The following is an 11395-nucleotide window of genomic DNA, read 5'->3' as shown; positions in this document are numbered from 1 at the left end:
CCTCCGCCGGAGCTCTCCGGAGCCGCGTTGCGGGCTCTGGTCCCCACGGGACGCCGCCTGGCCCGGTCGCCCCCACTCCCCAACTCACACCCTCCCCCCGGGTCCGAGCCTCCGCGCGTCCCGCTCCACTCTCGGCGGCTCCCATCCCCGTCCCGCTTCGCCCACCGGACTCTCCCCGGCGCCTGTGCCCCCAGTCTCCTGGGCGCGCACGCCGCCGCCTCCCCGCCCGCCCGACTCGCGGGCTCCCTCCCCGTGCGCCCCGAAGCCCTGCCCTTGCCCGCGCCCCGTTGCCCACCTTGGAGGCCGCCTCGAGTGAGCTCCGAGCCGGGCGTTCGGAGTTCCCCTGGGGGGACGAGTCGGCCGGCAGCCCGACTAGCGAGCGGAGACGCTGCGCTGCCGGTGCCCGCGGAACGGCGGGGAGGGAGCCGCAGCGTGGCCAAAGGCGCGCCGCGCCCCTCCGGAGCCCCCGAGCCCGGCCGCCACCGGCCAGCTGGAACTTTGCGCCCTTTCCTTCCCCTCACGGCTGCCTTCCCTCCCCGCACGGCTCCTGCGCGCCCCGGCCCGAGAGCGCGAGTCCCGCTTTCGCCTAAAACGTACCTGGCTAGGGGGCCGAAAATCTTGGAGAAGATCGCACCGAGCACGTGCTTCAGCGAGTGGCCCAGGGCGGCCAGGCCCCGAGTGAGCAGGGCCCGGCAGAGGGAGCCCAGGTCCCAGCGTCTCCTGAGGTCGTGCATCCGCCTGCGGCGGCCTCGGGGCAGCAGCGCGAAGAGAGGGGTGCGCGCGGCTCCCGCCAGGGAGGAAGACGCCTTTAGGGGCTCGTCCAGGAGCGGCTGGGAGTTGAAGCCGCGAGACACACCCCTAGGAGGGCCCGCGCGGACTGAGGCGGCGACTGCTCCGGGCCGGCTCGCTGCCAATTCGGCCTCTACTCTGGAATGCCGGCGGGGACAGGTGGTGCGGGCGGGCGCTCCTCGCTCCGGTTGCAGCGGCGGCCCGAGCGCCCGGGCTGCACACGCAGGCAGTGCCATTCCCCCCTTCAGGCAACTCAGGGTACTAAGGATCGGCAGCGAGCTTGAATTTATGTAATAACGCCTCGCGCCTAAGAGCTCGAGCCACTTCACAAGCAGAGGACCTGGGTTTCCGCCTGTCTTGGGGAGGACTTGAGGTCACTCCAGTGAGCGCATCACTCCACTTTGGCTGGCAATTTCAACCTCCCCTAAAATAGCAAAGGCGCAAATTGGACCTTTTCCCTCTCTCTTTGCCAATTTCCATTCTCCAGCGGAAGCGGGGGCATTTTCTGAAAAGGTAAGTCAGCATGAGGGAAAAGCATGAGCAAAAAAAAAAAAAAAAAAACGTTGCAGAACGGGAATCTGAGCTTTTTCAGAGCGGAGACTCACCCTTACTCCTCTTCTTGCTGAATCCCCGGCATCCAGCCCCGTGCCTACAGGAAGGCTTCACTCCTATACGGTTTAGTGAAGGAAAGATACACGACTAAATACTACATCAGAGTGGGGCCATCGAATCCAAGATGATGTGGTAAATGAGGAAACCGAGGCCCAGAGAGGGAAAGACGTTTGCCCGGGGTCACACAGCAGAGCCCCGGGGTTTAGACCCAGAAAACCAGGCACCATCCAACCCATTCCCTGACACTGACACCACCTCCTCTCATAAATAGGTGCAGACCATCCTCAAGCCCTGGTGTTAAAAGGCACTTTTTGGCTGTAGGGACCACAGATGTAAGGATGAGCAAGGAAAGAGGGGATGTCCCTTCAGGACAAGGTCCCCGGGAGCTCAGGGCTCAGACTGTTCCCATCTGATTGATCAGGTGGGGCTTGCTGTCTATCAGGAACTGATGTTTCTGCCATGGAGCCCCACGGCTGCAGAGGGGGGCACGGGTGGCGCAATGTTTCAGAGCAGCGCTGTCGGGGCTAGGGAGAGGGGCACAGTGAGACAAGTAGGGGGTGGGGACAGGTCCCTCAGGGACAGGCTCACCCAGTATCTCCCTCAGAACATTTGATCCCTCTGTGCAGTGAAGCAGCAAGCACCGGTCTGAGAATCTATCACATCCTTGCTGGGCAGCCCTCAGATAATCACTAGCCCCTCCTGAGCCTCAGTGTCCTCTTCTGTAAAATAGGACTCATTCCTCCTTGTTAACCATCGGGGTCACCGTGAGGATGACCCTTGGGCCGTTTTACGCGCTGTGTTTACCTGCTGCCCTCAGCTCGGATGTGCCCACTGAATCAGTCACAGGTCAACTAAGGAAGGGGTCCTTCTTGGGCAATCGCACAGCTGTGCCCCCTGCCCTTACCTCCCCCCATACTTCTCCAGTCCTGGCTGGACTTCCGTGTGCCCCCAAACCTACCGGGGACACTGGGGGACCTTTGTCTGGCTCCAGGCAGGAAGAGTTTGGGGGAATCCTGCATTTCAGGCATTCCACCTGTCCCAGGGCTCCAGGGGGACATTCTAACCGATAAACTTATGTAAGGAGCCAGACGCAGCAACTTGGAAGGTAGACATCTTGGCTTCCCTAAGAGCTCCCCGGCTTCCCCCCCCCCCCACCGCCGCCCCGGCAGGCTTGTGGGACCTACCTGCTCCCCCTGAGGATGGGTGAGGGTGTGAGTCAGAGGAGTGAGAAACCCTGGGGGTGGCCGGGGAGCTCAGCCTGCCGGCTGTCCCCCCCATTTCTCGTTGGCCACCCACAGCAGTCGGCCTCTTCGGGCCAGCAGGTGGCTCTCCTCGCGGTGCCACATGATGACTCTCTGCCCTCACACTCTTAGAACGGCATTCGGTGGGTCCCTGGGAAAACAGTTCTGGAGTGGGTGGGTCACACATTCATGCCCCCAGCAACTACTTGGAGTTTCTGGGATTGGAAACCGGGGCAAGTGCCCCGGGTAGAGATGTGGGGAGGGAAGGCAAACAGTACAGGGGAAAATTGGGATTTACTCTTTCAGGTCATGAAAAGGAACACACACACGCGGGTGTGTGCACACAGACACGCACACACTTAACACTCTGACTCTCGGGGAAAGAGGCAGTCAGATTGGTAGTTGCAGAGCATAAAGGAGGGACAGGATGGTGCCGTAAAGCCCAGGTTTGGGATCTAGTAATGAATCCACACAATAGCTCGCCGGAGGATATTTGCCTTTACAAGCCTTTCCTCCACCCACCTCATGCTCTAAGAAAAAGAAATGAATCTCTCTTCATTTATCAGGGCTCCTGGAAGTGGAAGGAAGTGTCTTTGAGGGGACCGGGGGTGGGGGCCCCACAAGTCTCTGAGGACCCCTCCTGGGGCAAAGAGGCTCCCTGCTAAGAAGAGGGAATTCTTCCTGTGTGTCCCCAGAGCCTTGTTCTGCTGAGGCCAGGCCTGGGCCTTGGCAGGAAGCTCCAAGGCCTCTTGCAGTCCTGGGCTGGGCCCACCTCCCAGAAGCCGGTTCCTCTCAGGAACTGAATAACAAAGATCCCAATACTCTAGAATCAGCCCTATTTTGGAGCTCCGGGGCAGGGAGGAGGGTGGGGGGCAGGCAAAGAGGAAGAGAACAGGCTGGGTTATCGGGTCTTTGGTTAGGCCTCTCAGTATTTCTTAAACCAGCCTGAGTTTCTACATGTGTGCATATATTTGGGATTCAGTACTTGGAAGGTGAGGAGGACTCTTTAGCCTGAGCCAGGCTCCTGGTTGTCTCCACAGTGTGCTTTGCTTTTCATTATTTTTCCAGAACTGTCCTTCCACGGTTTCCACAAAAGGTTGAGGATTCTGGGAGCATAAAGGTCAGCCTGGCTTGCATACTAAGCAGTGCACTTCCAGACATCCGTTTGGTTGCTGGAGTCAGAGAGGGCAGCCCGGTGAGTTGGCAGAACACGGGCCCAGGAGTCCAGAGACCTGGGTTCTTGTCTCGCCCCTGCCACTCACAGCGAGGAAGCCACTTGCTGGCTCCGGGACTCAGCTCCCTGTTTGTAAGAAGGCCAAGTTGATGCTGTGATTCAAAGCGCACGGTTCTGCTCCTGACTTCTAAGTCACGTGATTTCTGGTCTTCCTCAAGGGCCAAAGTGCTGCCAAACACTCAGTGCCTCCTCGCGGGGGGGTCAGTGGTGGGGGAGGGGTAACCAGAGGCTAGTCCTTGATTCCTTCCATCTAGTTGTTAGAGCCCACCAGGCAATCAGCAGCTGGACTTGTTCTGGGCCTGTGTTACACGGGTGACAGCAGGGTCCCCTGTTCGAATTAGAACAGAAACAGTGAAAATTTCCAGCTGAAGAAATGCTGGCAGTCTTTATAGAGAGCATAAAACACTAAGGAAATGTGCATTTCCCCCCCTTATCCTGAGCATTCTCTTCCGCCCTGTTTCTGCAGCTGTCTCTCATTTTTTTCAAGAACGTTCATACTTTCAATAATAGGCGATTTTTGTCACAAAGATTGAAGGCATGCAAACTATCAAGTCAGTTCGTTTCTGTTTTGATGCGTCTCTCCGAAATGAGTGAACAGCAGTACTTAATGAACGCGCCGTTCTGAAATTTCAGCTCTGATATTATAAACAGGTTGGATGTGTTGGATACATCACTGTCAATAGCCCGCCCCACAAAACACTGAGTTTTCTTTGTCTAGCCTTACAGAACTTGAGGCTCAAGGAATGAAAAGAGGAGGATAATGCTGGGCTGCTGTATACACATTCGGGGTGCTATGTGAACGCATGCAAACCAGTGACCACACATCCCCCAAGGAGGGATCCCCACTATTTCTCTAACAGCGGAATTCTCACTTCTCGCTGAATGGAAGAATCTGTTCATGCAGGCAGGGCCTTGAAAGCTAGGGAAGCCAAGGCTTGGCAACCATAGGCAGCAGGCTCCACTCAGCTCCCGTGACAGCCACTTAACTTCTTTGTGCCTCAGTTTACATCCTTATAAGACAGCCTGACCAGGTACCTTCAGGAAGCTGGTTTAGGGGCATAGTAAAGAGGAATGCAATCTCAAGTCGCTTTTTATTAACGAGGAAAGAGCAGAGATTTGGAGAAGACGTTGCTCTGGGATTTAATCAGGGCCTCAGTTTTGTTATCCACGAAAATGGGACTAGTGACAGCCACCTCACTGGGTTGTCAGCCATTGAGAACACTTAGTCTAGTTTCTGGAAAAGTAGATCTTCAGTAAATGTTCATTTCCTCTCCCTTTTAACTCGGAGTATCTTTGGTTCGAGCACTTTGTTATAGTTTCCACAATAATAACATACACAGATTTGTTTATTTTTTTAAGATTTTATTTATTTATCTGAGATAGAGAAAGAGAGAGAGCATGAGCGGGGGGAGGGGGGAGGGAAGCAGAGGGAGAGGGAGAAGCAGACTCCCTACTGAGCAGGGGGCTCACTGCCAGGCTTGATCCCAAGACCCCGGGATCATGACCTGAACTGAAGGCAGACACTTAACTGACTGAGCCACCCAGGCGCCCCAACCTACACAAATTTAATGACTGGCCCTGGGTGGCGGGCGATAGGCCTAATTGTGACCCAGGGTGGCTTTGCCGCCCCATCCCATTTCTTTATATGTTCCTTTTTCTTCTCCTACCTCTCTCTACCTCTCCAGTGTCCCCCCGGTCTGTATCCCATGGAGGAGGAAGGCCTCTGATCCATTTAATCACATTGAGGAGTGGGAGATGTACGCGTGACCCCTCCCCGGAGACACTTACAAGGGAGGAGGAAGATAGCAAAGCTTCGCCCTAATGAATGATCCCTCCAATGAGATACCATGAACTACATAACATGGGATGCTACATACAGTTGTTGACCCTTGAACAACCCAAGGGTTTGAGGCGTTGACCTCACACAAAGTCAAAAATCCACATATAACATTTAACTCCCCAACACTTAACTACTAAAAGCCTACTGTCGACGAGAAGCCTCACCAATAACATAAACAGTTGGTCAACACGTATTTTGTATGTTATACGTATTTTTCTTCAGGATTTTATTTTTTTAAGTCATCTCTACACCCAACGTGGGGCTCAAACTCACAACCCCGAGATCAAGAGTCGCACGCTCCACCTACTGAGCCTGCCGGTTGCCCCTGTTATATGTATTATACTGTATTCGTACAACAAATTAAGCTGGAGAAAAGAAAATGTTATGAAGAAAGTCATATGGAAGAGAAAATATATTTACCGTACTGTCCTGTAAAAAATGTGCATATAAGTGGACCAGCTCAAACCCAAGTTGTTCCAAGTCCAACTGTATAACAGAGCACGGAGGAGAGGCTTGGGATGCTGAGGGGGAGAGCAGAAGTGGGTTTTAGGTGAGTGGAAAACTGAGCAAAGAGGTGAATGGAGAACCAGCCCCACTCTACACTATTAACACTAATTTTTAGCCCTGTTCCCTTCCAAACTTCATGGTTGATCTGGCCAGAGCAGTTTCAACTTGACCAGCTGGTCAAACCACAGCAGTCAGATTGAGAAATAAGGTCAGTTTTGTGTTCACCCTGCAGGAGCCAGAGCTGGGCGAGCCCATCCATCCACTGAGCCCTGGGCCGGCAGCACCAGCTCTCAGTGGCAGAATAGAAAGAGCATCAAGCTGGATGCCAAGAGAACAACGTTGGAGTGTCAGTTCCGCCTCTGGCTCACTGTGTGACCCTGGGCTAGTTGCTTGCCATCTCTGGGATTTAGTTGCTGACCTTGGTAAAATGAGGGGCTGCGTTGGATGACCCTGCCGGCCCATCCCAGCGGGAGCTTTCTGTGATCTAAGCTGTGCTGGCTAATGAGAAGAGCTGGGGAGGGACACCACTCTGTAGCCCTTGTGTTGGCAAAAATGCACTACCGAAGATGATCCTCCAGCTAGTAGCTGAGTCAAAAAAGCAGAAGGACTTAAATGAGGAGCAAACTTAATTAGATCGTATGGGTGAGACAGAAATGTGCAAATAAGCCTTCTGGGCTTCTCCTGACTTGGATGGTAAAGATAGGGGGACAGTGTCAAAACTGACTTCCAGCTGACCCAAAAGCCCTAGGTAGGTTTTAATAATGATAATTTTAAAAAAGCAAGAATAGCCTTGCCTGGCCCTCAGTCTCCCACGTGTTTTTGTGCTCTGGGGTCTTGGCAAGAGAACACACCCATTGCTGATTTCCTGACTGATCTCCATGGGAGCTCTAGTTTTGAATAAAAAAATAAAGAGCTAAAAATTATACCTCAGATCAACATGAAGGATTTGAAGACAGCTAGCCTCGAGGCCAAAGTTGCTCCCAGGAAAAGGATTTCTTTGTCACTCGAACAGCTTTGACAGGGAATAACCCAGGAAAAGAGAAAATTAGAGAAATCATACATGTCACAGACTACATGAAAATTAATTTTTCATAAGACAGAGCCAGACTAGAGGCTACTAAAGCCCTTAAACTGGGCTTGACAGCAAAACCTGTAAAAGGATTTACTCTGTATGCACATATTTTCAAAATCCACATTTTACCGAACAGCATTAAAATGCAGAAAGCTACAACATTAGAGAAGTGTGCGGTGGGGGAGGGAGTTAAACTTGGTAAAACACACTTTGCACACTCATATCCACTGAAGAAAGTCATCTTTGTGGCTATGATCTTATAGAAGATTCACCTGAAGCAGAAGGCAATATTCAAATCCCCAGTGAAAAGAGACAAAATGTGGTTGGTGGGGCTGAACCAAGGGTTAGAAATGCAACGGGTGGTTGAGGGGAAGGCAACATGCTGTCCAAGATGGCAACTTTGATGCCCTGCACAGTGATCAGGGATGGCTGGCCATGGTGATGTCTCATTTAGGTTGACCCTAGAATGCTTAGCAAACAACGCCAAGAACTGAACACCTATTATGTGCCAGGCACTTGACTAAACACTTTCCATGCCCTCTCTCAATTAGCATTCCCAGTAACCCAATGAGGTAGTTACTTTTGTTGCACTTATTTTATAGATAAGTAAACCGCGGTTCAGAGTTACAGCCACAGAGCTAGGAAGTAGTAGAGCTGGGACTTGAACCCAACTCTGTCTAACCACACAGCCTGAAATAACTCTGATGCCCCAGTGATCCTCATCCAGCTCCAGGATGTCTGGGCATGAGCTGCAGGGTATGAGAGATCCTGTCCCAAAATGAGTATCAAGAGACTTCGATAATCCTCATCCTAGGCGGGAGAGCCGGTCGGGGAGAGATTGTGTAGTGTTGCGTGTGTGTGTGCCTGCGTGCGTGCTTGCGTGCGCCTGCGTGCCTGTTGTGCTGGGAGAGCACTGAAGGCCATAGAGGGCAGGGGCGCGGAGTCTGAACGTTAATAAAGAGGGAAGTGGAGCTGGAGACGCTGCTGCCTGGGCAACTCAACACATACACAACCTTGGGATTTCACCCACATCATCTGATACTGTTATTTTTTTTTTGGAAATGTCATGAGGCACTTTGCTCTACTAAGCAATAGCTTTCTGGAAGGCTGGAACCTTGGCTTCTTCGTTTTTTAAAATTCCCCATAGTGCCCAATAACAATAATATTTGGGTCTAAGGCTTCTCAGTTTACCAAATACTTTCACAGACACTGACGGGACCTTCCCAACACCTCGGCGGGGCAGCTGTTATTGCCCTCACTTTATATATGAGGAAACGGAGTCCCTGAGGGCCAAAGGAACTTGGCTAAGGGCACACAGCTTGTGCGGAGTGGCCTCTGCCTTGTCCCCCTCCAAGCACACATGTCAACGTGAAGTAATGGCAAGGCACCTCACAAAGGATCTGGCACAGAGTAGGTGCTCAAGAGCTATTCGTTTTCCCCTTACCTAACAATTTATGACCCCCCCCAAAAAATGTTGTTTTCTGCCTACTTATTACATCCTACCAGGTACCCCAAAATCTCCAACAGAGACTGGCCCACGTTCTCAGAGAACTTGCCATCAGTGCAAGGAAATCCAGCTAACATGCATGAACCTGAGGACAGCGAATGACTGACCGGTCGGTGGCACTGCTTTGAATGCCGCGAAAGCTCAAAGGACCCTCCGCAGCGGGCTGAACTGGTCAGAGAAGCGAACACTGGAGGGGCCCGGAAAAGCCAGTCAATCCACTCTCCCCTCCTTTTTGTCTTGGTCCCAGAAAGAGGAACTTAGGCTGACAGAAAGTGTTTTGATAGCTTTTCCTTGTGCTTAGCGCACTCAGTCCCCTCCTTGTCGATGAGGTTGCATAAAAAGTGTCCTCGCTCTCCCCATCTACAAATCCCACCCTCAGTCTGTGGTGCCAAGAGCATGACATTGTGGGGTCTTTCATCAGGAGAGCAGTGTGTGGCCTCACTGGCACAGTACAGCCTGTGTCCACATCCACAACCCCGTTGGAGAACAAATAGTTGATTTTTTAGACCCAGTCAGTAAGCTGCTTTTTGCAGGGAGAAGAGAGAGCAGGAGAGACAGAGTTTAAGTAAAATAAAAGACACTCTGCATTTCACCCTACATGTTTCCCTAGCTCCAAGATCTTGCCAGGGGTTTGGTAACAAGTCGAAGCAGAAACTGACATTTGGTGTTCCAGAGTCTTCTGGAAGAGAGCCAGAAAATGAATTACCAAATGAACAGTTTCTGGCCCTATGATCAAGGACAAATCTTAGGCCAGCTGAGACGCTAGGATGCCGTGGCAAACTAACGACAATGACAACAACAATAATTGGCCAGGACGACGCAAGTCCGGAACGCAGGACAAGACCATTTTCCTTGTTGGCTGCGATCTGGAAATACGGCTAGATGTGATTTCTCGTCCATGAGATGCTCACTTCATGACATCCTCAACGGAGACATTTCATGTTGCAGATCAACTGAAAAATATTGTATTCAACACTAAATTCGTCAAAAACTTGATAGCGGATCGAGCCAGATTTGGTCAAACGATGAGGGAGAATTAGTAAGATGGAAAAAATTCACTACAAAGATGTTCTTTTATTCTCCCAACCTCTTTTGTGCTCTATTATATACCAGAGTTTGCCGCCTAATACTTACAAACTGAAGGTAGGAGATTCAGGCTGAATTGTGCACATGCCCACACACCCCCATACCTCCACAACAGATCTGAAATGAGAAGGCAGGGGTCCCTCTTAGGAATATTTATGGACCATTCTTCATGTAAAATAATGTAAGAACTCCCCCAAAATCCAAAGCAATAGGGGAACTCTGAGCAGGTCTTTTTCCTGCCTTGCCCTTCTCAGAAGTCTGCGGCGAAGGCTCCTGGTCAGTGCTGCGGGCTGCTATTTATCTCCATAACCTGAGTGCCTTTGCTGACCGGGCCACAGGTCAGGTGTCAGGCCCCTCCCTCTCTGGTATTTAGTGCATTCCCAGTCAAGTCCAGGCTCGAGTCAGCTGCCTCCATTGTAAGTCTTTTGCAATTGGATGGATGGCTTGGCCCCCATGTCTTGAGGATTGGAATCTCCTGTGCTGGGATTGGATTCCACTTTCCATGTCTGCAGTGCTTGCACCAAGGTTATTAATATAGTCTATACAGGGAGATCATATTGACAGCAAGCTGGAATCCACATAATAAAGTCTGTGGCTTGAAGCTAGGCTGAGCCAAGCCCCTGGGAGGAGACTGAGTCACCCTAAGCAGACAGCCACCCCTGAGGAACTTTGAGAGGTGTCCAAGCCAACTCCATCTGGGACACAGTGTCTTCCTTTCTCTGTCGACTCCACTCTCCCAGACTCCCCATCCATGTCTGAAAGTGCCCTGAAGCACCTACCGGGGAAGAATGTAACCCGAGGAGCAATCATTTCCAACAAGGTGTGAGGTGCTCAGAGGATTCCCCTCCCCAACGCTCAGCTTAAAATGAATGAATGAATCGTAATACGGTGACTTCTACCAGCCTAATAATCAATACGACCATTGGAGGAACAGGCAACGGTCTGGAACGGAGCATGCTCCCTGGAGTCAGACCGAGATTGGGATCTCCATTCTGCTCCTTCCTAGCTGTGTGGCCTTAGGCAAGTACTTAGCCTTCCAGAGCCTGTTTCTTCCTCTGTACGATGGGGATGATACTCATTAACTATCTCAGAGAACATGTGTGAGAAATGAGAGAGAGATAATGTATGTCAAGCACCTTTTACAGGACCTGGCAGAGAAGAGGTATCTAAGAAATGGCAGCCGTTGTCATTGAACAAGGCAAGAGAGATGGCTGGGTCCTTAGTGTCCTTCAAATCCTGGGGGAACGTCTCCATGTGCTCCAGACGAGAATTACTCTGCTCAAACAAGTCATCGGATTTATACCATATGCTTTACTATTTCTTCTACCTTCATGTTTTTAATTACCCAAATAATTGATGACTGAAAACTCCATAAAAGTTGTTTGAATATCATAGACAACACAGAAATTCTCTTGACCCCCATTCAATCCCATTCTCTTCCCCTGGGGTGATTACTATTTTCAGCTTGTTTTGTAGGTTGGGGGGGCTTTTTTGGTAAGCAAGTTCA

At 51.5% G+C, this 11395-nt stretch overlaps 1 protein-coding gene across 2 annotated transcripts in view; it reads right to left on the bottom strand.

Annotated features, from left to right (window-relative positions):
* Window positions 1-1025, bottom strand: part of HS6ST2 (heparan sulfate 6-O-sulfotransferase 2) — a 283702-nt gene extending 282677 nt beyond the window's left edge. For both annotated transcript variants that reach the window (XM_044911807.1, XM_044911808.1), the window contains exon 1: window positions 598-1025. In XM_044911807.1, the coding sequence (XP_044767742.1) occupies window positions 598-1025 (428 nt within the window). The remainder of the gene's footprint in view (window positions 1-597) is intronic.
* Between the last annotated feature and the right edge of the window lie 10370 nt (window positions 1026-11395).

This window comes from Neomonachus schauinslandi, chromosome X (assembly GCF_002201575.2).
Source record: "Neomonachus schauinslandi chromosome X, ASM220157v2, whole genome shotgun sequence".
NCBI lineage: Eukaryota > Metazoa > Chordata > Mammalia > Carnivora > Phocidae > Neomonachus > Neomonachus schauinslandi.
Note: the sequence above shows the minus strand (reverse complement) of the source record. Positions and strands in the feature narration are given on the sequence as shown.